The sequence below is a fragment of the Cynocephalus volans genome, chromosome 11 (genome assembly GCF_027409185.1).
Source record: "Cynocephalus volans isolate mCynVol1 chromosome 11, mCynVol1.pri, whole genome shotgun sequence".
NCBI lineage: Eukaryota > Metazoa > Chordata > Mammalia > Dermoptera > Cynocephalidae > Cynocephalus > Cynocephalus volans.
Genome location: NC_084470.1, coordinates 45,045,501 through 45,073,051, shown reverse-complemented (window position 1 = coordinate 45,073,051; position 27,551 = coordinate 45,045,501). Strand labels below are relative to the sequence as shown.

The 27,551-nt window shown below is 40.0% G+C and overlaps 1 protein-coding gene across 1 annotated transcript in view; it reads left to right on the top strand.

The window, feature by feature from the left end:
- Positions 1-27,551, top strand: part of SUSD5 (sushi domain containing 5) — a 58,098-nt gene that overhangs the window by 23,710 nt on the left and 6,837 nt on the right. The window contains exon 4 of the mRNA XM_063114192.1: positions 13,267-13,455. Within this exon, the coding sequence (XP_062970262.1) occupies positions 13,267-13,455 (189 nt within the window). The remainder of the gene's footprint in view (positions 1-13,266; positions 13,456-27,551) is intronic.

Genomic DNA, 27,551 nt, shown 5'->3' with positions numbered 1-27,551 from the left:
GTAAATTCCTAAATACTCATATTCAACTTGGCAGAACCTATCAGAAGCCTTTCTTCCATCAATTCCACTTTGGGCGGGTTTTTTTTCTTCTAAGGAAATGAGCGTGGACAGTACTGTAGGGGAGGAAAGATTTTCCCTCTACCCTCTGAGAGTTTGATAACCGAGTATTTGAAATAAACTGACAACAGGATGGTTAACAGAAGAAAAGGTAGACAAATTAATTATGTGTACGGGGGCATCACAGGAAAGAAAACTAAATACCCCAAACCCCAGTGAGATTTAGAAGCTTACAAACCCTCTTTACAGGAAAGAGGGGAGGGGGGTGTAGGCAACTTAGGAGAGAGTGAACGATTTGGGGGAAAGATGAAGGAGCCCTCAGAAGAATAGGTGATAGCCTGGGACAAAGCATCTCTGGGTATGATATTGATCTACAGTCTCTTCCATGAAACAAGTTAATCTTCCCTGGTTGACGAAATTCCCAGAGAGGGGATTGATGACAATTGAGTTGCTTTTGGAGGATGTGTCTTGAGGCAGATGAGGGGAGCCCAGAGAAAGTCTCTGCCTGTATCAGCCATTCCCCTAGTGCTCTCAGTTCACAGTAATCAGCATACCAAAGCTGCATATTTTGGGGTGGCATTTCCTAAACTCCTTCAGTACAAAGCTATGTTACAAAGGTGTTCATTACTTAGTAGGGAAAAAATAGAAACAAAGTTAATGTCCAATCATAGGGAGTTCGTTATAGTAAATCCATACAAATGGAATAATATATAGTCATTTACAAATATATTCAAACAATACAAATATCTGACAGAAAAATTCCACAATATAATGTTAAATTAACAAACAAGCTACAAAACAAAACGATTATATCATAATGAAGCCTAATGCTGTGTGTGTGTTCATGTATGTGTGTAAAACTGAAAGGGTAAAAACCATGTTAACAAGGGTTAAGAATTGATTTTTCCTCCAGTGGTTTTCTCCTATTGAGATATTTTAAAGTAAACGCTGTACATTATATCATTCCATTCTAGAAGATTTTCAAAATAACTTTTTTGGGGAGGGAAATTCAGGAAATAGTAGATAGATTTCAACAGGATAGTAATTGATTTAGAATTATTGATCGACACAGGGTTTATTTGCATATGAACTCACCTATACCTTGCAAATACTATAGTGCTTCCAGGGTAGAAGGCCTGCAAGTTGTAAACTACTATCTTAAGGCATGGATCCTTGTCAAATGCAATTCCTCTTGGGAGAGGTTATGAATAATTTTCTACCATTTATTTATGCTGAATAAATTACAGATTTTCTAAGAGGAGCTAATTTTTAAATTAAGTTCATTAAGATACAATTTACATCAGCAAAATGCACAGGTCTAAAGTTGATGAGTTTTACAAATCTACACACCTGTGTAATCAACACCCAATCAAAATCAAAATATAGAACATTTCCTTCACCACAAAAAATTCCCTGGAGCCTTTTTCCAATAATCTTCTGCCCATCCTTACTCCAGTGGAGCCAGAGGCAATCTCTCTTCTGATTCTTATCACTATATATTAATTTTGCATGTTTCTGAGAGTAGGCTTTGATCTAAAGCAGTAGTTCTCCAAGGATGGTTCCTGTACCAGCAATTCTTGTACCATCCCCTGGGAACTTGTTAGAAATGCAGATTCCTGGGCCCCAACTACTGAGTCAGAGATGCAAAAGCACAGCAGCGGGTGTTTTTACAAGCCCTGCAGGTGATTCTGATGCATGCTCATGTTTGAAAACCACTGAGAGAATTTAAGAACTAACAATAAAATTGGGTGGAATGTGGAGGGCAATGCTGTTTGTCTGCTGTGTGGTGTGGGGTGGGAGGGAGCTGGGCAGGTAGGAACCAAAAACAACTTCTTCACATAACTTAGGTAACACCAAAAGAAAGGAAAAGTCAGGCATTTGTGTCAGAATTTTCACATCTGTGGTTTGTGAAATAATGAAGGTTTGCAGACTCTTTAGAATTTCAGAAGTCAAGATAGAAATCTTACAATTTCTCAGAATAAAAGCATCAGCCTTAATGTGAGGTCTAAACTCTTCGTGGGAACTGGTTATCAGAAGCTCTGATAGGCAGGCAAATGCACCCTTTCAGATTGAAAAATGAATCCAACAAATGTGTATTAATAAACACATTTGATAGACAAGATCTTTTATAAAATCTTCTTTCCTTGGAAGGGAAATTAATAGAAATCGCTCTTGATGGTGAAACTCTAAGGTCTGAGAAATCCACAAACCACAGTCTCTGCTTAGAGAATAATTGAGAAATAGCAGTAAGACTACTAGTAAACTTACCAAATGTGAGTTTCCATAGAAGACGGTCCAGGTGTATAGCCAGCTGTTTTCCATAGCTCCCTTGTGATGTTCAAGATGGGAAAATTAGTGAAAGGAAGTAATTCAAGTTGCACCTGGATATGAGTGGTGTTTTTGGCACACACTTCATTGTGTTAATGCATGGAACTGTTGTCCTTTAGCTCCTGAATCATACCAGCTAAGAAGAAGTGTGTTTCCTATCTTGAACATTTGTGGGAAATTCTGAAACATATAGTACACATGTACCTAGACTCTCAGGAGCACTATTGTGGTTTACCTGAGCCAGATTCTAGCCCATGTCATTCTGGAAATTAATTCTGAGGAAGAAGGTCTCATGAGTCTGGTGGGTTGTGAATTTGGCCTTAAGTTCTCCATCTACTTTCAAAACAGTTACTCTACTTATGGATTTTTCATTCAAGGAATTTGGTATGTTCTGTAGATAGAGCTTTGTGAGACTGAAAGGATTTATTAGTCTGTATTAATCTGTTTCTTTTGCTTATAAGAAAATACCTGGAACTGGGTAGTTTGTAAGAAAATGAAATCTATTGCTTACAGTTTCAGAGGCTGGAAGTCCAAAGTCCAGGGAACACATCTGGTGAAGGTGTTCTTTGGTGGTGGCTTTACAGCAATGCAGGGGTCTCACATGGCAGAAAATGGTGGGACAGAGAGAGAGAATCATGTGCTCTCCTTTTAAAGCCCTCAGAACCATGCCCCTGACCATCATTATTAATCCATTCATTAGGGCATGGTCCTACAATGTAATCACCTCTTCAAGGCTCCACCTTTCAATTACCATAATAGGATCTCCCACCCTCTTAATAGTCACAGTGGGGGCTAAGTTTCTAATACATAAAATTTGGGGGATACAATTCAATCAATCTACAACGTTCCTCCCCTGGCCCCCAAAGTTCATGTCCTTCTCACAGGTAAATACATTCATTCCATCCCCTAAGTCTTATCTTGTTTCAACTCAAAAGTCCAAAGATCAAAGTCCCATCTGTGAAATCAAAACAAGTTAACTACTTCCAAGACACAATGGTGGGGCAAGCATAGGGTACATATTCCCATTCAGAAAGGGAGAAATAGGCCAAAAGAAAGGGGTAACAGTTCCCAAACAAGTCTATAACCCAGCAAGGCAGGACTTAAATCTCAAAACTGGCAAATCATGTACCTTAATTCCATGTTCGACATCCTCTGCATGCTGGTGCGGGGGTCGGGTCTCCAAGTCCTTGGGCAGCTCTGCTTCTATGGCTTTCCTGATCTGAGACCACACTTCAGCTCTCACAGACTAGCATTGCATGCTTGTATCTCTACAAATTTGGGGTCTCTATGGTGGTCCTGCTCTCACAGCTACACTAGACATGGTGCTGTTGGGGGTTTTTTGCTGCATCTCCAACCCCACATTTCCTCTTGGCATTGCTGTAGCAAAGCCTCTATGTATTGAATCTGCACCTGCGACAGATCTCTTCCTGGGCCCCCTCCTAAGCCTTCCCAGCTCTGGCATTCCGTGAACCTACAAACTTAACACCATGTGTACGCTGCCAAGGCTTCCAGCTTGTATCTTCCAAAGCTGTGGGTCCAGCCACTCCTGGGGCCAATTTAGCCACAGCTGGAGCAGCCAAAGCAGCTAGGGTACTGGTGCTGGAAGCAGCTACCCGGAGGTGGTCCTGGGCAGTGAGCCCATGGAGGTTGCCTCAGGCCTGTTCCCTGAGACCATTCTGTGTCCCTAGGCCTCAGGACCTGTAATAGAAGGGTTGGCCCCAGAGGCTGCTGCAATGCCTTCAGGGCCTTTTCCTCCTTCTCTTGATAATCCCTCTCTTTTGTACTAATCTTAGCACCATTGCATTTTTCTCCTGAAAAAGCTCTCTGCTTTTCTACCACATGTCCAGGCTCAAATTTTCTAAGTTTTTACACTCTGCTTCCCATTTAATTATACATTCTGGCTTTATATCATGCCTTTTCTGCCATAACTCAGCATAGGCTGTTGTAAGTAGCCATGCAGCTTCCTGAATGTTTTGCGGCCTAGACATTTCTTTCACCAAATACCCTGGGTCAGCACCTTGAAGTTCCACATTCCATAATACTTTGGGGCTTGAACAGAATGCAGCCAAGTTCCTTGCCAGCTCATAGCAAGGGTGATCTTTGCCCCAGTTTCCAATAAGCCCCTTCGTATTTACACCTGAGATCTCAGTATGGCCTTTACTGTCTATATTTCTATCAGCATTCTGCATGCCACCATTTAACCAGTCTTTAAACCCTAGTTTTCTTGTCTTCTAAACTCCCACCAGCAGCTAGGCTTTTTCTAGCCTGCTTCTTCAAATTCCTCCAGCCTTTGCTCGTTACCCAGTTCCAAAGCTGCTACCACATTTTAAAGTATTTGTTATAAGCAATGCTCCAATTTTCTGATACCAATTTTCTATATTAGTCCATTTCTGTTGCTTATAACACAATAGCTTGAACTAGGTGATTTATAAGAAAACAAAATTTATTGCTTACAGTTTCAGAGGCTGGAAGTCCAAAGTCCAGGGAACACATCTGGTAAAGGCTTTCTTTGATAGTGATATCAGTGATGGCAAGGTATCACACTGCAAAATGGTGGAGCAGAGAGCAACTACTCTTCATTCACTCTCCTCTTAAAGCCCTCAGAACCATGCCCCTGACCACCATTATTAATCCATCCACTAGGGCATGGTCCTACAATCTAATTACCTCTTCAAGGCCCCGCCTTTCAATTATCATAATAGGATTTCCTACCCTCAACAGTTACACTGGGAATTAAGCTTCTGATATATGAACTTTGGGGGACACAACTTAATCAATCCATAGTACAGACCTTTGATAGTTTTGATGAAGAACCTCCAGTTTCCAGGAGCTAGATCCTGGTTAGGAGGAGAAAAGAGTAGGCCATCCAGCTGAGAGTCATAGGCAGCTGTGGATAGTGGAGAGAAAGGCGGAGCCTTTTGCCCTGAGAGACCAGCTGATACCAGCTGGAATTTGGGCCAGCTGAGGTTGACTGAAGTTGATGACTTTGGTCCACTCTTCACAGGATACTCTGTATTGACAGCCCCTCCCCCCCAATCCCTGTGGAAGATGCTCCTGGATTTGTGGCAACTTTCAGATGGCTGCTTGGACCTACCTGAAACATAGATGAAGTAAACACTAGATCTTTTGAGCTCCACAGTCAAGGCAGTTTGGGTAAAAATGTGTCACTCTATGCTGTCTTCCTGAAGTACAGTGTTGGGGTTCAGAAAGCGATATCCCAAAGTGAAGGCCTCAGAAGCAGCCTCAAAAGCAAAGTTTTCCTCTGACCTTCTCCTGCCCTCCTGTCTCTCAACCTCATTCTCTCATGAGTCAAACTACAGAAACTAGGATTCCTCAAGGTGGGTAATAGAAACCAGAATTGCTTTCCCCAAAGGCAGTCATAAAGACTTAAGTATTAAAGTTATACTTCGATCCACCCCCACCTTTCTGTCTTGGAGCTGGCCATAAAGAAACTCTCTGACTAGCCTGTCTGATAGTGATCATAAAACACCCATTCTAGAAGGGGTCCTGCCCCATACCCTGAAGGAAGGAATGCTGCACAGAGAGGCCGAGAAGAATCTGAACAGACAGGCTTTATTGGGTTTCCCCACTCAGTCTACTAGCATTAGATCATTCTCTTCCTATCCAATCACGTTTCTACATGGCTGTGCCTGCTTCGTGGAACCTAAGCATAAAAATGGACAGTTTTTCCTATATCTTTGGATCTTCATTCTGAAGACTCCCATGTTATGTAAAACTGAGACAAATAAAATTTGATCATATTTTCTTCATATTAATCTGTATTTATCAGATGATTTTTCAAAGAACCTTCAGGGAGTTAGAGGTGGAGTCTTCCTTTGGCCCCTTCAATAGCCACACCCTTTTTCATTCAAAATCTCTTATGTTAAAGAATTTGGGTAGCTATGACTGTATTTGAGAAAGTGCTACCAAACCTCAAGATGTTAGACCAATCAAGATGGCTTAAAGCACAAGTTGCATTTTCTATTTTCATCTTTTCTCAGCATATCTCCTTTTAGGAAATATGATTCTTAGGTAATTTCACTGTATACTAAAGAAAGCAACATGTTATATTGGAAGAGGAAATTTGAATTAAAAATAAAAATACTATGATGAATATTCTAAAAACTTTAATGCAAAAAGTAGGAAACATGAAAGAACAGATGCATACTGTAAGAAGAAGAGATGGAGATTCTCAAAAAGAATAAAAAGAAATGCTAGAGAGCAAAAACACTTTAACAGAAACAAAGAATGCCTTCCATGGGCTTATTAGTAGACTGAACACCACTGAGGAAAGAATCTCTGAGCTTGAGCCTATGACAATAGAAAGTTCCAAAACTGAAAAGCAAAGAGAAAAAAGACTGAAAATAAACAAAGAAAACAGCAGAATATCAAAGATCTGTGGGACACTAAAAAAAGTATAACTGCATTATAGCATAATGGTAATACCAGAGGAGAGGAAAGAAAGGAGCGAAGCAGTATTTGAAACCACAGTGGACTGAGAATTTCCCCCAAATTAATGTCAAACAAACCACAAATCCCAAAGCTCAGAGAAGAAACAGGATAAATGCAAAAAAAAAAAAAGCATCTGTAATTAACAATAGTTCGCTAGAAGAAAGGAGCTCAAATGCTGTCATCACAAAGAAATGATAGATTTTTGCAATTATGAATATTCTAATTACTCTGATTTGATCATCACACATTGTATACATGTATTAGAATATACTCTGTATCCCATAAATATGTACAATCAATATGTGTCAGTTAAAAAATTAATTAAAAAGTTTAAATGAAATAAAATTTTGCTTTTTAAAAGCAAAATTATAAAATTAACCAAAAAACCCCTACATGTAGGCATATCATTTGCCAACTACAGATCAAACGTAAAGAAAAAATCTTGAAAGAAGCCAGAGGGAAAAAACCCACCTTATCTGTAGCAGGAGCAAAGGTAAGAATTACATTCAATTTCTCCTCAGAAATCATGCAAGCAAGGAGAGAGTGTAGTATTGGGGGGGGGGGGGTGAAAAAGACCCACCAACCTAGAATTATGTACCCTGAGCAATATCCTTCAAAAGTGACAGAGAAATAAATACTTTATCAGACAAGCAAAAATTGTGGTCAGTAGGCCTTCCTTGCAAAAAATGTTAAAAGAAGTTCTTCAAAGAGAAGGAAAATGATATAGGTTAGAAACTTGGACCTATGTAAAGAAAAGAAGAGCGTCGGAGAGTGAATAGTGAAGGTAAAATAACTTGTTTTTTTCGTATTCTTAATTGATCTAACAGATCAGTTTGTACAAAATAATAGCAACAAGATATTCAGATGTATGTGTGTGTATATATGCTTATGTATAAATGAAATGAGTGACAGCAATGATAAAAGGGACAGGAGGGATGAATTAAGAATATTTTGTTATTATGAGGTAGTAGCACTAGTTGTGAAGCAGCATAGTCTTATTAGAAAATGGACTTGGATTGCAAACTCTAGGATGACGACTCAAAAGAAAGTTTTAAAAAAAGGTATAATTGATATGCTAAGAAAGGAGAGATAACCAAATCATGTATAATGCTCAATTAAAACCACAAAAGAGTCTGGTCATTTAGCTCAGTTGGTTACAGCAGGGTGCTGATAACACCAAGGTCCTGGGTTTGATACCCGTACCAGCCAGCCACAAAACAAAAACAAACAAAACAAACAAAAAACCCACAAAAGGCAGAAAAAGTGTAAATGACAAAAAAAGGAACAAAGAACAAAGGCAACAATTAGATAACAACAACTATGGTAGATACTAATCCAACTGTGTCAATAATCACTTTAAACATCAATGGTCTAGATACACCTAAAAGACAGATATTGTCACAGTGGATCAAAAAACAAGACCCAACTATATGTTGTCTACAAGAAACCCATTTTAAATATAAAAACACATATAGATTAAAAGTAAAAGGATGGAGAAAGATATGCCGTGCTAACACTAATCAAAAGAAAGTGGGAGTAGTGGTATTATTTTCAGACAGAGCAGTCTTCAGAGTAAGGAAGGTTATCAGGGGTAAAGAAGGGCATCAGGACTCCAAGAAGACATACAACCTTTATTGTGTATGTACCCAACAAGAGAGCATCAAAATACGTAATTCAAAAACTGATAGAACTGTAAGGAGAAATACATGAACCCACTATTGTAGTCGAGACTTTAACACCCCTCTATCAGAAATGGACAGATCCAACAGGCAGATCAGTAGGGACACAACTGAACTCAACAGCATCATCAATCTACTGGATATAATTGGCATATATGAAGGTACTTCCAAAAGTTCATGGAAAGTAGAAGTAAAAGATAATATAAATCTTTCCATGAACTTTTGGAAGTGCCCTCATATAAACTACTTTATCCAACAAGAGCAAATTACACATTATTTTCGAGGTCACATGGAACATTCACCAACTTAGACCACATTCTAGGCCATAAAACCCACGTTAGTGAATTTAAAAGAGTAGATATGATAAGATGTCTGCTCTCAGACCACAGTGGAATTAAACTAGAAATCAATAACAGATAGCTAGAAAATCCCCAAGTTCTTGGAGATTAAACAACACACTTTTAAATAACACATGGGTCAAAAGAAGAAATCTCAAGAGAAATTTAAAATATTTTAACTAAATTAGAATAAAATACAACTTATCCAAATTTATGGGAAACAGTACTTAGAGGGAAATTTACAGCATTGAATGCATGTACTAGAAGGAAGAAAGATCTAAAATCAGTAATCTAAGCTTCCACCTTAGGAAACTCAAAAAAGAATAACAAATTAATTCCAATGTAAGCAGAGGAAAGGAAATAATAAAAATAAAAGCAAGAATGAATGAAATTAAAAAACAGGAAAACAACAGAGAAAATCAACAAAACCAAAAGCTGGTTCTTTGAAAAGATTAATAACATTGATAAGCCTCTAGCTAGGCTAACTAAGAAAAAAAGAGAGATCAGATCCTTGTCCCGGCCAGCCACCAAACAAAACAAAACAAAACAAAACAAACAAAAAAAGAAAAAAAAAAAGAAGACACAAATTAATATCAAAGGAAAGAGGAGAAATCACTACAATTCCCATAAACATTAAAAGGGTAATAAAAGAATATTATGAACAACTCTATACCCACAAATTTGATAACTCAGATGAAATGGACCAATTCCTTGAAAGACACAATCTGCCAAAACTAACACAAAAGAAATAGACTGTCTGAATAGGCCTATATCTGTTAGAGAAGTTGAATCAATAATTAATAACCTTTCAATACAGATGACCAGGCCCAGATGGGTCCACTGGTAGAGTCTACCAAACATTTAAGGAAGAAATTATACCAATTTTCTACAATCTTTTCCAGAAATTAAAAGCAGAAGGACTACTTCCTAACTCATTCTGTGAGGCCAGTATTACCCTAAAACCAAAGCCAGACAAACACATTACAAGATAAGAATACTAAAGACCAATATATCTCATAAACATAAATGCAAAAATCCTCAACAAGATATTAGCAAATCAAATCCAACAATGCATAGAAAGAATTATGTACACAACCAAGTAGGATTTATCCCAGTTACGGAAGACTTGTTCAACATTTTAAAAATCAGTTCATTTAATCTATCACATCAACAGGCTATAGAAGAAAAATCACATGATCATATTGAGAGATGCAGAAAAAGCATTTGACAAAATTCATCACTCATTCATGATAAAAAGCTCTCAGCAACCTAGGAATAGAGGGCAACTTCCTCAACTTGATAAAGAATATCTGCAAAAAAACCTACAGCCAACATCATGCTTAATGATGAGAAACTTGAAGCTTTCCCACTAAAATCAAGAGCAAGGCAAGAATGTCTCCTTTCACCACTGCTTTTCAACATTGTACTGAAAGTCTTAGCTAACACAATAAGAAGAAAAGGAAATGAAAAATGTACAGGCTGGAAATGAAGAACTAAAACTGTCTTGATCTGTGGATGACATGATTGTCTATGTAGAAAACCTTAAAAAGTCAGCCAAAAAAACCCCCGAACACTCCTGGAACTAATAAGCAATAATGGCAAGGTTGCAGGATACAAGTATAATAAATTAAAGTTAATCACTTCTGTATATACCAGCAATGAACAAGTAGAATTTGAAATTAAAAACACATTGCCATTTACATTAGCACCCCCCAAAACAAAATAGTTAGGTATAAATCTGATGGAGTTTGCATGTGTTGTCCCCTCCAAAACTCATGTGGAAATTTGATCTCCAATGTGGCAGTGTTGGAAACTGATTGAGTCATGGGGGCGGATCCCTCATGAATGGATTAATGTTCTCCCTGGGGGAGGAGGGGTAGTGAGTGAGATCTCTGTCTATTTGTTCCCACGAGACCTGATTGTTTAAAGGACCCTGGCACCTCCTCTGTCTCTCTCTCTCTTGCTTCCTTTCTTGCCGTGTGATCGGCTTGTACTCGGCTGCTGCCACTTTCCGCCATGAGTAGAAGCAGCCTGAGGCCCGTGCCAGATGCAGCTGTCCCAGAATCGTAAGCCAAATAAACCTCTCTTCTTTATAAATTACCCAGTCTCAGGTAATTCTGTTATAGCAACACAAAACAGACTAAGACAAAATCTAACAAAATATGTACAAGATCTCTATGAGGAAAACCACAAAAATGGTGAAATAAATCAAAGAGGAACTAAGCAAATGAGAGAGAGTCCATGTTTGTGGATAGGAAGACTCAATGTTGTCAAGATATCAGTTCTTCCCAACTTGATTTATCGATTCAATACAATGCCAATCAAAATCCCAGCAAGTTCTTTTGTGGATGTCAAAAAACAGGTTCTATAGATTATATAGAGAAGCAAAAGACCCAGAATAGCCAACTCTTGAAGAAGAACAAAGTTAGAGGATTGACACTGTTGGACTTCAAGACTTCTGTAGGGTGGCTGGTTAACTCAGTTTATTAGAGCATGGTGCTGATAACACCAAGGTCCAGGATTCAATGCCTGTACTGACCAGCAACCAAAAAATTTTTTTAAAAAACCTTCTATAAAGCTACAGTAATCAAGACAGTGTGGTATTGGCAAAAGAACAGACTAACAGATTGATGAAACAGAATAGAGAGCCCAAACATAGACCCACATAAATATAGTCAACTCATCCTTGACAAAGGAGCAAAGGCAATACAATGGAGCACAGATAGTCTTGTCAGCATAGGTGCTGTAATAACTGGACATCCACATGCAAAAAAGAAAAGAAGAATCTAGACGCAGGCCTTATAGCCTTCACAAAAATGAACTCTAAATGGATGATAGACCTAAATATAAAATGCAAAATTATAATACTCCTAGAAGGTAACATAGGAGAAAACCTAGGTGACTTTGGGTATGGCAGTGACTTTTTAGATGCTACACCAAAGGCACAATCCATGAAAGAAATAATTGATAAGCTGGACTTCATTAAAATTAAAAATATTCTGCTCTGCAAAGGACAATATCAAGAGAAATGAGAAGACAAGCCACAGACTGGGAAAAATATTTGCAGAAGACATCTATTAAAAGATTGTTATGCAAAATATACAAAGAACTCTTAACACTTAACAATAATAAAATGAAAAACCTAATGAAAAGTTAGACAAATGATCTGAACAGACATTTCACCAAAGAAGATACACAGGTGGAAAGTAAGCATATGAAAAGATATTCAGCATATGTCTTTAGGGAATTGCAAATTAAAATGGCAGATACCACTACACACCTAACAGAATGGCCAAAATCCAAAACACTGATAACCACGAAATGTTGATTAGGATATGAAGCAATGGTGAGAATGCAAAATGTCACAGCCACTTTGGAAGACAGTTTGACAATTTCTTATAAAACTAAACATACTCTTTCCATGCAATTCAGTAGTCATGCTTTTTGGAAAAAGGATCAGGGGTTACCAGGAGTTAGGGGAATGGAGGGATGAATAAGCAGAGCACAGAGGATTTTTAGGACAATGAAATTATTCTGTTTGATACTACAATGATGGATACATGTTATTATAGTTTTGTCCAAACCCATAGAATGTACAACACCAAGAGTAAATCCTAAGGTAAAGAATGGACTTTGGGTGATGATATGTCAATGTAGGTCCATTTATTGTAACAAATGTGTCATTGTAATGGGGGATGTTGATAGTGGGGGAGGTTGTGCATGTATGGGGACAGGGACATATGGGAACTCTCTACTTTCCTCTCAATTTTTTTGTGAACCCTAAAACTGCTCTACAAAAAAGCTTACTAATTAAAATAAAAAAGCAGGGTAATCAGTAATACATATGATGTAATCTCATTTATCTTAAAAAAAACACATACAAAAATATGTATGTGTATGTCTGTACACACATACACAGGTAAAATGTGTGTGTGTGTCCTTTGCATATGCCAAATAGGTAACGGTGTTACCATTGGGGTTGAGGTTAGGAGAGGCACCCTCTGCTGTTACTCTATAGTCTGTAACTTTAGGTTTTAACAGAGAGTACCTATTCACTTATCCAAATAAGGCAAAAAGGAATTTGCTGCTGCTAGGCATGTATCTCTGGGTCCTCCTTTCAAGGAGACATTAGAAGATAATGTTGTCTGGCAATTTTAAAATACAAAGTTGTAGCAGTTAGTACAATGTTAATTCATTCAACAAGTATTTTTTAGTTCAGCTGTGCCAGGTGATCTGCCAGGCCCTGGGGTTGCACTAGGGTGAACAAGAAACTGCCCCCCTGTGATCGCAGCTCTGGGTGCAGGTGACACCTACAGTGGGGAGAGAAGGGGTTGTTTTTTAAGTTTGTTTTCTTATAGGCTGACAAAGTTGTGCACAGTTTGGAAAAGTTGATTGTGATCCCTTCTCCTCAGAGAAGCCCTGTGGAGACCCGCCGTCATTCCCGCACACCGTCCTGCAGGGCCGCACTGGCTTGCAGATGGGGGATGAGCTGCTGTACGTGTGTGCCCCGGGCCCTGTGGCAGGCCACCGCGAAACTGCCTTCACCTTGCTGTGCAACAGCTGTGGGGAGTGGTACGGCCTGGTGCAGGCCTGCGGGAAAGGTAAGCACCCCTGGAGCTGGACCACCTCCGTGTGCCCACGCGGTGCCCATATGGTGCTGGCAGAGGGTTCCACTTCGGCTGGCTGCATGTGGTGGGCTCTTCTCCACCAAGGAGACTTTGGAAAAAGGCTTTCCAGACCTTTCCACTGAGCTCTGGGCCTGGCAACATCTCCACTTGGGGGTTCCTGGAACGTTTCCAGTGCAGCTATCTACAACTGAGCTCTTCATCTTCTGTGCTGGGGGTAGAAGGTTAACAAACCCTCCCTTCCTCTCTAATGATGGAGTTGACCTTGAATTAACTTTCTAGCTTGTTTCCCTGGAAACCTGGTCAAGACAGAATGTCAGCTGTGGCACCTAAGCTCTGGTAAAAATGACCTCTGACTGGTGAACTGGGCTAAGAAGACTGTAATGAATACATGGTAGGGAGCTGAGCTCTGGGCTTCTCTGAGTGTGCTGTTCTTGCGTCTGGCCATTAGCCTTGTGGGAACCTTCAGAGCTATTCTGTGGGTTGTTACAGGACATGTTGCTTCTGTGGGGCTTCTAAGCGTGGTAGACTCACAGCTCACATGTGAGTCCTGTTCTCTTGCACCTGAGCAGTCATGGGGGGTAGGGGTTGGGGTGGAGTGAGGGGACTAACTCGAGGGCAGTGTGTGGACTGCTGGGGGGTACTCCCATGGATTAGTTGAGGCTTAAAAGAGTCCTGGTGGACACTGAGTTCCCAAAACCTGATCTGAGTTTCCCAGATGTCCCCATTTCATCGTCTTCACACTTCTGGGGGTCCTAGATTTCTGCAGCCGCCTTCTGCCCAGCCCCTTGAGAATTTTCCCAGCAGCAGAAATCACTGTCTTCAGCTACAGGCAGGCCCAGCCTCCCACCCCAACAGGGGCACAGCACCCCAGCAGGGGCCTTGGGCAGCCCCATGGCCGACCCGGGCTCATGACTCCTGTACCTCAGACTTCATGTCAGACCCTGAATTGTTCCCTGATCTCACAGGGCTGCTTCAGGGACCCTCTCCCTACCCCCCCGCATCACCTCTGGGTGCCAAGCAGCATCTGGGTCTATGGAAGGGAATGACCCCCCCACTGCAATGTTACTGAATTTATAGGACAGTTTGTCCTTGGAACGTTCTGTGGATCCCATGGGGAAACCATAACAAGATGTAGGCTGCTGTCACATCAGCAAATTTCTGTGGTGTGATTTGTTGTCTTCACCACTGTTTACTATCCATAGTGTGACTACACCACTATTTATTTATCCAACATGCTGTTAGTGGACATTTGGCTTTTCATTGTTTGTGGCTGTCACAAACCATGCTGCCATGATTGTTCTCATCCATGTCACTTGGTTCACATATGAACACATTTCCCGGGAGTGGAATTGCTGCCACAGATACGTGTGTGTTCAGCTGCAGTGGATGCTGCTGAAGAATTTTCTAAAGTACTTTGCCCAGTATACTCTCCCACTAGCTGTACCTGAGAGTTCCGGTTGTTCAGCGTCCTCACCAGCCTTTAGGATTGCCAGTCCTGTGACTACTCTGTGGTGGCTTGTAGTTGTGATATTTATTTCTCTGATGATAGTAAGGTTGAGCACTTATCACATGTTAATATGTCATTAGAATTTTCTCATGTGAAATGTCTGTTCAAATATTTTGCCATTTTTCTAATTGATTTGAATTGATTATTTACATTTTGTAGAATTTTTTTACATAAAGTATTCATAATTAATGTGTTGCAAATATTTTCTCCCATTCTGAGGCTTATCTTTTTACTTCTGGAGTGTCTTTTAATGAATAGCTTATTATTATTATTATTATTATTATTAACATTGTCTATTTCACTACTTTTCATACTCTGTGGACTATTTCAAATTTTTTCTAGTCATTAACAAACTGATGCTTTAGTAAAATGCAATAAAAAGGAATTAATATAAAAACAAAATAGATGCCAAATATACACACAATTTTTTGTTAAATCAAATAGACATAAAATTCCCCTGTTAAATTGTTACAAAAGCATCTAAAACTTCCTTTCAGTGTATCTCCTTGCCTTGTTGGATACTAGTAACAAAAAATTACAGACTGAGACAAGTGCTAGAAGCACAATTTGAGCAATCTTCTAGCACTTTCCTCATCTTTCCTCTGTTGCGGTTGCTGTGTGCCAGGCAGGAGCTACTTGCCAGTTTTGATCACTCACCTCCCCAAGAAAATCAGGCATAAAGACTGTTTGCTGAATGTGTCACCCTGAAGCAGACCCATGCTCGCCCTGACATCCTTAATGTTCTGATGAGGCGCTGAAGTTGCACCATCCCGTGAGCCACACCCACCAGCCAAATGGGTTGTTTACTGGCCCCGGCAGAATGAGAACTAAATGCAGGTTTTGTGTGTCTGAAATGTCGTTATTTTCTCACTGCAGTGCAGAGTGGTTAGAGCTTTTAGCTACTGAGCAGGAATTCTGGTTTCTACACTTTTCTGGGTATATAGACTATTTCATTACTCTGTAGATTTAACATTTAAAGTCTGTGTCATTGTAATAAACCTGTGTATATACATATATTTTTACAAGGATATTTCTCTCTGTTTTACACATTTATTTTTTCCAGTAAACATTGACTTTTTTTTGTATTAGAGAACTGCTTCAGATAGAAGAAAAGTCATCTTGGGGGAGTGAGTCAAACTAGGGTTTTGGACCCTCTGGGTTAGGATAATAATTCTTCCCTGTGCGAGCTCATTGGCCACTCATCCATTCACTTGTTCCACATCCCATCATTTGGCGGGATCATAGGTGCTGTGTTTACAAAGTTGAGTAAAACACTGTCCCAACCCTGAAGGAAACTAGTAAACAAGATGCCTCAAAGGAGACAGAGTAGTAGTAGAGGATGAGGTAGAAAGGGAACGCTAGAAAGCGAGCTGTCCCAGAAGGTGACATTTTAAAGGAAGTGTGTTTCTAGATGGAAGGAGTGCGCAGTGAACTCAAAGCCTGCAGAAATCAAGTAAATGAACGCTGAAACTGTACATTGGCTTCACGGCATGAAGGACGTTCTGGTGGCCTTGTATTTTCAGCTTGCATCTGAGGAGTGGAAGGAAGATGTGCCAGTCACTCTGCAGTGAGTCAGGAGGTGGAGGAAGAGGGCTGAGGGCAGATGACTCATCCTCAAATTTCTGCTGTTCATGAAGAGGGCTAGGGAAGACACAAAGGGTACAGCTGGAAGATCCGGGGTCCAAAGAGGTCGCAAGGGTTTGTTTTGTGTTGTTTGCCTGCTTGCTTGCTTTTTGGTAGGGATTTAAGCTTATTTAAATGTTGATGGAAAGGATGAGAAGAGGAGACTGAATAATTTTCTTGACTTTCCTGACCCTTAATTTGCTTACATGAAAAAAATGGGTTCTATTTATCACATAGAGTTACCCCATGGGGTTCCTGCAGGCACATCATTTAGAATAGGCCCTGTGATATGTCATGGGCTCAATAAATGCTCCTTCTGTCCCTTTCATCTATATGCTGATCGAGGAGAATATTGAGGCCTTTTCATGTAGAGATCTAAAAGGATCTGTGTACAGCACTGGCTCCCCATCTCCTCCTGTGTTACTAATTCTAGCCCCTGTTACAATGAATGGTCAAAGGCAGTCTATGATTTTAACTGTGTGTTGCTTGGGTGAGAAGTTAGTCTCTGCCAGAAGGCTTCTCAGATTCTGAGACCAGCCGCGGGTCCTTCCAGAAAGGCATGGCCAGTGTGACTTTCAGATTTGTTGGAGACCCAAGCAGCTGGTAACTTTCTAACATGTGACTCCCAGACATCCCACACTTGTGCTCTCAGCTGCCTCACTCCTCCAGGGAGCCCTTGCCACCTCCAGCCTAAGCTTGTGTCCTCTGTGCTCAGCCCTGCCACTCACTCCCCCTCCCTCGGGCCCTCTTGATATCATGTAGCTCACCCAGAACATTTCCTTATATTTCCTTGTGAGCTGTTGGCTCCAACTCGAAACCCTCTGGCAAAACCTGACCATAGATGCTGCACCAGGAGCTCCTCTGCTGAGATTGCAATAGAGTCCCTGCCCCTTATTCCCCTCATGACCTCTGCAGGATTCAGAAAGCCACAAGGCTCAGGTACCTTGGAGGTCAAGACTTTAAAAGAACTTGGGGCTCAGAAGAGTTTGGTCTCAGAAATTTTGGTGGCTTAGGGATTTAGAGCTACTATTTCATTCAAATTTGGCATTGTATAGTATTTGAAGACTGGCTGGATGCTTTGAGTGAGAGACCTTATTCAGATGTACATGGTTTATTGAGGGAGAAAGGGAGTTAGGGAAGCAGGATAGGTCAGGGAAGGAGTTAAGCAAGGAGGTAGCCTTAGCTGGACTCTTGCTTTGCCTGGACCTGTGGGGAACAGTGGAGGATGAATCACCCCACAGCGTTGATCCCACTTTGAAGCAAGGGCAACAGCCTTGAATTCCTCCATATCAGTCTGCCATGGGCTGCAGGCTGCTGGACATGGAGGGCATGTGCTATGTAATCTCCCAGGTGAGGCTCCCATTCCACCAAGGGCCGTTCTGTAGAGTAGGGTTAGCTGTGAACTATTACTGCCAACACCCACAGCTGCTGAGGCATAGGTGCACTGGCTTGGGAAAGGGAACATGGGCAGGACACCAACAGCATCCACAACAATGGAGAATTTATTGACTAATAGCATTAATTCTGTAGAGGAGTGATTTCCAAGTTAACTAATTCTTGCAATTAAAAAAAAAAAAAGTCCTTTAGTAAAGTGGGACTGCCTTAATGAGCTTGCTGAAATTTAAAATGTGTAACAACGAACAGGAATGATCCCACGGGGGCATGTACCCTGGGTGGGTAGCCAGAGGTGAGAAAGAGTGGATGGTGCAGGAGGTGCCTCAGTCACATGCCACCCAAGTTGTGTGTTCACAAGCAATGTTAAGTTCCAACCTCAAGTGGTGGTGGAACGATCTCTCACATAAGCACGAGGACTGCAGCCTTGAATGTCAACCTAAATGGGTGAGGACTTACTGAGCTGCTCTTTTCTCCCCTCTGTGTGTTGGTATTTCTCTAGCTTTGGTCCCTAGAGGCCAGGTCTGGGCTGGCTCTTCAGTCTTCCATTCTCCTGTCCAAATCCACACATCTTCTTAGTTACCATTCCCAGTTTGGCAGTAGGAAATGTCTGTCATACCTCTGTCTTGTACTCAGTATCAAACTATAATTGATTGTTGTCCTAATTACAGAAAAATCCTGATGCTTTGCTCCTTAAGCATGCATGCAGCAGATTTCCATGCTAGATTTGGTTTCCTTTGGGCTTCTTATACCAAGTCCATCTTCAAGGCCATGTTTTCTCCTTGGCCACTTGCACCCTAAGAACAGTCTCTGACCTCCCAGCACTCCAAATGACCACATGATCCCAGTGTTTGCCTTCCAAAGGAGCCTGGTAGTTACCATGGTACACTGACCAGTCCTGGTCTCACATTGCCTTCACCACCTCCGCCCTCTCCTGACTTCAGTACTCAGTGGTCCTGTGGCCTCTGTCCCTGGTTCCAGGTGAGGCCATCTACCCTGTCTTTGTGGTTGGGGTGGGAGAGAACAGCCACTGGCAAGACTAGCATAAGGAAGACATCCCAGGAAGTTCATTCATAGACTCTTCCTCTATGATTTGCCCCTCGTTCCACATTGAAAACTTGCTGTAAGGTATCTGCCATAGGGTATGACAGGCTCAGAAAGGCCATGAAGACCGTCCACCCCAAGCACCATTGATAGTTTGTACTTTCTTATCTATAGGAAAGTGATGGACACTCTACCAGTCCCCCTACTTCTGAGTCAAATAACAAATATACAGACTTTTCTTTTCCCTTCCCTGGGCTGACTCAGCCCTGGAAACGACACATTCCCCAGTTAGGCACTGAGAAAAGAGCTGTTGTAAACCAAATATTTGCTCCATGCTCTCTCTCTTCTGGGAGTTATTTTTTTCTTTTTGCTTTGTTTTTGAACAACTCTATTGAGGTTGAATTTGCATACAATAAACTGTTTCCATTTAAAGTATAAGATTATCTGAGTTATCACAGTTGTATGCACCCAAGAAACCACCATCATAACCAAAACATAGACCCTTTCTGCCATCCCCAAGTCTCCTTGTCCCCCTTTCTACAATAGTTTTACACACTTGGTCTCATTTAATCATCACAAGTCTGTGAGTAGAAATGGCTAGCTCCAATTTACAGATGGGAAAACTGAGATCCAGGAGGGTTCTGTGACATGCCTAAATCACGTAGCCAGAAAGAAGCAGAGCCAGTATTTAATTTCGGCATCTACATCATATCTATGTGCTTCCTCCAGGGACCTCATAACTCAAAGGAAAGCAAAGCATGAGAGCAGTGCACAAGCTCACTTTTAAACCAGTTGTCCCCTTAGTGAGCTCCCTTGCTCTTTTCTTTCTCATTTCTAAAGGCATTCTTTTGTTTTCTTAAACTAACCTCAATTTCTGTTTTTCTTCATCTTTTGGATTTAATTTTCTTCCTAGAATAAAGCATGAGACAAAAACTGAATTTAGAATTTCCTTGTCAACATTGCCATATTTGTTCAGAGCTTCCTTGAACCAGTGGTTATTTCTGGCTTGTCTGGTTGTCTTTTTTTAAATTACTATTTTTAAAGGCTGTGTAGCCAAGACCAGAGGGAAAATGAAGGTATGTGTGGGCTTCTAGAAATGTGGCAACATGTGAAAAGATGGAAAGTGGCAGCAGGGGGAAAAGCTGGGATTTCAGGCTCTGGTGCATGTACCTCAGCCCTCGATCGAGTCACACCTTGATAAGAAGTGCAGGTGGGGCACAAGCCAGCCTTCTCCTTTTACTCCTGACTTGCATCTACCTGTGGGCTTCTGTTTTCCAAAAGTAGCAGTTGAATATAAATGCACAGCGAATGACCTGGTTTTTGCCAGGAGAACCCACAAAGTTTCCATTTCCTAGACTTGTCTCAATCAGAAGGTCCTGTGCTGCGTTAGCATAAGTTTGCAGGGTGAGCATAGAGGAGGGCAGAGGGCTAGAAGGATCCCAAGATGATTTGAGTCAGAGAACGTGGACTCAGGAAAGCAGAGGGAGGTGAGAGAAATAGCACCTCAACCAGCAAAGAGCGGGGCTTCTCCAGCTTGTAGGCAGGATTTACTTTTTGGTTGAAACTCAGTGAATAACAAACTTTACTGTTCCCCAGGAAGAGAAAATCAGGCCTGTGTTACTTTTTCATGAGTAGACTATTTGTAAATGCTCATTGTCCCTGTCATTCAATTGAGGTTTGGGGAAAACTATGACATAATGAGAACCTGTTTCTGAGCCAGTATCTTGACCTGTGAACTGGGGAGACAGGAAGAGTGTGGCTCAGGGCCCGGGGCTGCTGTCGTTCAGGAGCGCGCTAGCTTCAGAAAGCTCTGGGGGCAGAACCTTAACACACACACACATACACACACACACACACACCCTCAGACTATATGGGTCCAGGGCAAGGAACACACACACACACACACACACACACACACACACAACTCAGACTATATGGGTCCAGGGCAAGGAACACCCACCCCAGCCAGGGTGGGCTGACCTGTCCCAAATTCTCATCTCTAACATACATTAGGCCAGTATTTCCTGCACAAGAAGGGGTGAGGAGGAGGACACAGCCCATCTCCTGCCCATATTCCAGGTGCCTTTTGACTTCATAACATATTTCAGCTCATGGGTGGGTTACACGGGAGGAAGAATTCAGCAGACATTGATTATGCCCGATACTGGAATTCAAAGGCCGTTTGTCATTCTTTGCCTCTGTCACAAAACAATTAATGCCCTGGCTGATGGACTTCCAGATTGAGCCACGCTTTATACAGACTGGCTTCCACCACTCATTATTCACCTCTTTACTCGCTCATTTATTCACTCAACGGACATTTATGGAGTGTCCAATACATGCCATGCTCCATGCTGTGTGCTGGGGATACAAAGGCAGAGAGGACATGTCCTTGTTTTCAGGGAGTTCCCAGGCTAGTGGTGGAGCTGGGCATGCTGTGCAGTGGGAGCAGGGTGGCACGATCAGTGCAGGGGTGATGGCAGTGACTCCTGTTCCGATGGATGCTGTCCCCATTGTTCTGGTGAGTAATGCATTAGTCCCTAACTCAGACCATTTAGAATTCAAGTCTCACTCTTTTTTTTTGGAGGGGGGGCATGGCTGGATGGTACAGGGATCCAAATATGAACCCTTGACCTTGGTGTTATAACACTGTGCTCTGACCAACTGAATGGGGTGTAACCGGCCAGCCTGGAGTTCAAGTCTCAAGTACCATTAAGGTCTAGATTAGTTTTTCCCTGTTCATATAAGAGTATAAGTATTGTCTCTAAAATATTTTTAGCCAATCCCCATATTATATATACCATTTATTTTATCAATGAGCGTCTATTTCTAACATTTAGCATGATAGTTAGAAGGATACTGATTTCACCAATAGAAAGCCATTTTGGATATTCAGAGTGCTAAATTAGCAAAGCAATAGTTTTAATCAAGCTACAATAACAGAAGCACTAGTAGTAGTAGCCACATGTGCAGGACAAGTTTCCTGGTGAAAATGCTGACTATCCACCCTGGACTATGAATTCTTAAATTCACAGGAATGCCAGCAGCCACTGGTTTACAGCTTAACATAAGCAACACGCACATGATATCACGTAGTATAGTCTTGAAATATTTCAAGTACAGGCATCTAAGAAGAGTGAATGCCTACTGTCAATGTAAAATTGAGTGACATCTTAACAAAGCACAATGTTGAATTACATTTTCTTTCCCTCAAATACTGTAGCCATTGTTCTTTTCTCTTCTATTGAACATGCTGAGGTGAAACTTCAGGCAAGCCTGATTTAATTTTTGTTTTTGTGTGTGATTGGCCTTTTCTGCCTGGATATCAGTTGAGTTATTTCTTTGTCCTTGGCATTCAGTGGCCAAATTCTGTGCCAGTTTTTCCTAGAACATGGTGTGTGCTTTTGACTGGTTATTTAAATTCTTATTTAAGAGTAACATAAATACAGAACATTTCAAACATCTGAGGTTATAGAGCTCAATGAATTATACCACAAACACACCCATCTAATTAATCACCACTCAGCTCAAGAAGTGGAAAATCACCAGCAATCCAGAAACACTCCTAGTGTTCCCTCCCAGTCATTGTCTCCCTGAGGATAATTACTGTCCACACGTCCACAAATTACATTTTTTCTGCTTGAATTTTAAGTAGAAACATACAGTATGTACTTTTGTGTATGGCTTCCTTTGCGCAACATTATGTCTGTGAGACACATCCGTGTTGTTCTATGAAGCTGTAATTCATTCTTTTTCTATGCTGTATTCCTTTCTACTGTTGATGAGCGTTTTCATTGTTTTAAGTTGCTGCTTTTATAAGAACATTCTTATACATGTGTTTTGGTGTCCATGTTGCATGCATTCCTCTAGAATTTTGCATTTTCTAGAATTTTGTCTATATATTAGGAGTTAAATTACTGGGTCATAGGATATGTATATGTTCAACTTTTGCTGATAATGCCCAATCAGTATTCAAAATGGTTGTACCAGTTTACACTCCCACCAGCAGTGTATGGTGGTTACAGCAGTGTATGAGAGTTCTGGGAACCTTAAATCCCCACCAACAATTGATATCATCAGTCCTTTAAATTTTAGCCATTCTGATGGGTATTTTGTAATATCACTTAATTTGAATTTCCCTGATTACTAATGGTGTTAAGCATCTTATCATACGTTTATTGGCTATTTGAATATCTCATTTGAGAAGTGCCTATTCAATTCTCTTGCCCATTTTTCTTCTGGGTGGCTTGTTCATTTCATATTTATTTGTAGGAGCTCTTCATATTATTCTAGATATCATTTTCTATTAGATAAGTTGCTTTTTTGTATTCTTCACAGTATCTTTGATGAATAGATTTTTAATGTAGTCTAATTCTTAATCCTTTCCTTTTTTAAAAAATTGTGATAAAAACACATGATTTAAAATTTACTGACAACCATTTTTAAGTGTACAGGTCAATACTGTTCTGTAGTGTTAAGTATATTAACATTGTTGTGAAACAGATCTCCAGAACTTTTCAACTTATAAATCTAAATCTCTATAACCGTTAAATAACAACTCTTCCTCCCCTCCCCTACCCAATCCCCTGGTAGCCACCATTCTACTTTCTATTTCTATGAATTTCATTACTTTTAATACCTCATATAAGTGGGATCAAATAGTATCTGTCTTTTTGTTACAGGCTTATTTCACTTAGCATAATGCCCTCAACATCCATGCTATAGCATGTGACAGTAATCTTTTCCTTTTTACATCAGTTTTTGCATACTTCTTAAATAAGGTTGAGGAAGTTTCCTTACACAGATATTGTTAATTTCTAAGGGTTTTTATCCTGTTGACTTTTGTTACATGCTTTTTTGAAACTCCTTTTTTCAAATGTTAAACCAATCATGAATATACCTAACTTGGTATAATGCATTATCTTTTTAATATATTGCTTACTTCAGCTTACCAGTATTAACATATTACTGGATTCAGTTTGTCAACATTTTATATGGAATTCTTACATCTACATTGAGTGAGATTGGTCTGCAATATTACTTTCTCATCTTGTCCTTGCCAGGTTTTGGTACCAAGATTACACTGGATGTATAAAATAAGCTGAGAAGTATTTCCTCTTTTTGTGTTCTCTGGAAGAATTTGTATAAGACTAGAGTTATTGTCCTAAATATTTGATAGAATTCATTGGCAAAGCCACCTGTGCCTGGAGTTTTCTGTGTGTAGAGAGATTCAATTTTGTTAGTAGTTAATGGTATATAGAAATTTTCTATTTCTTCTTGTGTCAGTTTTGGTAAGTTGTATTTTGTCTATTTCATCAAAATTTTTAGTTTTTTGGAAATTAACTTTTCATAGATTCCTGTTGTTGTCTTTTCTAATAAACGAAAGATCTGTGGTAATGCCCCTTTTTACTTCTGATGTTTTCCATTGTGTCTTCTCTAAATGTTTCTTAATTAGTCTTGCTAGGGGTTTATCAATGTTTTTAGGCTTTTCAGAAAATTGCCATTTGGCTGTGTTGATCCTCTCTTGTATGCTTGCTTTTTATTTTATTAATTTCTGCTTTAAATCTCCTTTCTCTATTTCTTTGTGTTGAACTTACTCTTCCTTTCCCAGCTTCCTGGGAGCAATGTGATTTTTAGCCTTTCTTCTTTTCTAATGTAGTTATTGAAAGCTATACCTTCCCCTCTGAGCACAATTTTTGCTGCTTCCCACAGATTTTGATTTGTCATATTTTCATTATGATTCAGTTAGAATGCTTTCTAATTTCTACTGTAATTTATTCTTTGACCCATGAGTTATTTAGACATGTTTTGTTTAATTTCCATAATATGGGAATTTCCTAGTAATTTTTTGTCTAAGTTAATTTCATTATGGCTACAGAATTATGATTAAATCCTTTAAAGTTTGTTGATACTTCTTTTATGGTCAATTTTGTAAAAATTATTCTATGTGCACTTGAAAAGAGCATGTGTTCTACAGTTGTTGGTTGTGGTCTATATGTCAAGTAGGTGAAATTTATTAAGCATGTTCTTCAGATCTGTATTACTACTTCTTTTACCTGTTCTAATTGTTAATGGTAGAGATGTTTAAAATATCTCACGATGATCTTAGATTTATCTATTTCTCCTTTTAGTTCATATATTTTAAATTCCTAATTTTTAGGCTATATTATTAAGCACATACAGTTTTAAAAAATTAATATTTTCCTGGTGGATTGAAACACTTATCTTTATGAAATAACCCTCTTTATCTCTAATATTTTTTTTGCCTTAAAGTCTTCTTTGCCAGACACTTTCTTCATGGCATATTTTTTTTTCATTCTTTTACTGTCAACCTCTTATATTTAAAGTGTGTCTCTTATAAGCACCATGTACATATACTCTGTTTCTTTATCCAGGCTGACAACCTTTATCTCTTAATTGTAGCATGAATCCATTTTACATTTAACCATCAATAGATCTGGGTTTTAAACTACTGTCTTTTTGTTTTTTCTCTGTCCCATCTGTTTCTTGTTCATTTTTCTCTGCTTCCCTGCCTTCTTTTGGAGTGACTAGCATTTTTTGTGTTATTATATTTATCCCCTCTATTACCTTCTTTTTTGTGTGTGTGTGACTGGTAAGGGGATCACAACCCTCAGCTTGGTGTCGCCCGCACCACGCTCAGCCAGTGAGCACACCGGCCATGCCTATATAGGATCCGAACCCGTGGCAGGAGCGCTGCTGCACTCCTAGCGCGGCACTCTCCCGAGTGCGCCACGGGTCCGGCCAGCCTCTATTACCTTCTAATACATTCTTTTACTCTTCTTTTAATGGTTACTCTAGAAATTATAACAGGCACTCTTGACTTAGCAAAGTTTAATGTAAATCAATACTTTTACCATTTCCTGGATAATTTAAAGCCCTCAAGCATTTGACTCCATTTACCTACTCCCAATTCCTATGCTATTGTCAAGTGTTTTGAATAAGTATAGTTTTGTGTGTGTGTGTGTGTGTGTGTGTGTGTGTGTGTACTTGCTCTTTTATGCAGTCCCCCGTCACTTAGATTTGCCCCTATATTTACCATTTCATTGTCTTTTTCTTCTTGCATCTCTGAGCTTCCATCTAGGTAGGATATTTTCACGGAGTAAGAAATTATAGGTTGGCAGTTTTTTTTTCTGACACTTTGAAGATATCACATTGTCGTCTGTCTTTTACTGTTTCTTTTGAAAAGTCCCCTCTCAGTCTTATTGCTGTTTTTTTTTTTTAAGGTTATATACCTGATTTTGCTGGATGCTTTTAAGTTTTTCTGCCTTTGGTTTTTAGTAGTTTTAATTTGGTGTGCTTATAGGTAATTTTTTGTGAATTTTTTCTGCTTGAGGTCTGCAGTGAGTTTATTTTTTTAGTTTTGTAAAATTCTCAGTCTGTCCGGTTCTTTGCAGTCTCTAATTGATTTTTCAGTTCTGTCATGATGTTACACTGGTCCTCAGTTTGGTTCCTGAAGTTCATAACCACCGTTTTCATAACATTCTGTTATTTTACAATCACCTTTGAGCTTTTGTTTCATGGCACACACTTTCTTATTAAGTCCTGTAATGTGAAGCAATTGTGAGGAATTCTATTTCCTTAAATTATTATTTCTTCTAAGTTAGATTCTTCACCTTTTACATTCATCTTCCTTTCATCCAGAAGAGAGAATGGTAGCTGGAAGGGGACAACTCCGCTGAAATGCTATGTAGTTTTACTTTTGTTCATTCATTTGTTTGTTTTTAAATTTCTGGGCTCTGCTTTTTCTTCAGAAATATTGTCAAATGTCCTATATCAAAGTTTCCTTCACCTGCACAGTGTGAAGTCCTGACATTTTGGATTCCATCAGGAAGAATCAGCCCTACTGATTACTGTTTCTCTCCACCCACTTTGCATCTCTCCAGGCTTTGTGCCGCCCAGAGGAGTTTCTGAAGGGTGAGGTGGGTTAGGAGCCGAGCAGTGCTGCCCTTCTCTACTCTGCTCTAGGGTCTTCTGTTTCTCCTCTTGGTAACTAGTTTTTGAAATTTGTTGCAATGTGTTATTCCCTTTTCTATTGTACTTGCTGTTGGTAAAGTGTTTTTGCTGTTGTTTAGTATAGTTTCCTTATTGTTAAAGATTCACATCCAATAAATGTAGGGGTGTATGTACATGTGCATGTGTGTGTGTGTTTGTAGTTTCCTCATTTTGATAGGCATGGGGGTGGGAATACAGTGTGGTGCAGTTTCGACTGAAACACTTAAATATTTTCAAGTATGGCCTGTAGTCTGTTCTGATGATAAGGTGATTTTTCCTTGTGCCCCCAATGCATACTCAAGCGGGTATTGGAATACAAGTGGAATATAAGTGATGAGGTAGAAGAAAGAAGAAGCAGGGCAAGGGAGGGCAGTCAGAAAGAGCGAGAACAGACAGGCATGTACAACTGGGGCTGGTGGAAATGGAAGACAGGGTATGGGGAGGAGAGGCGGGGAAGAAACCAGAGCAGAGGTTGCAGAGAGATTTGTCA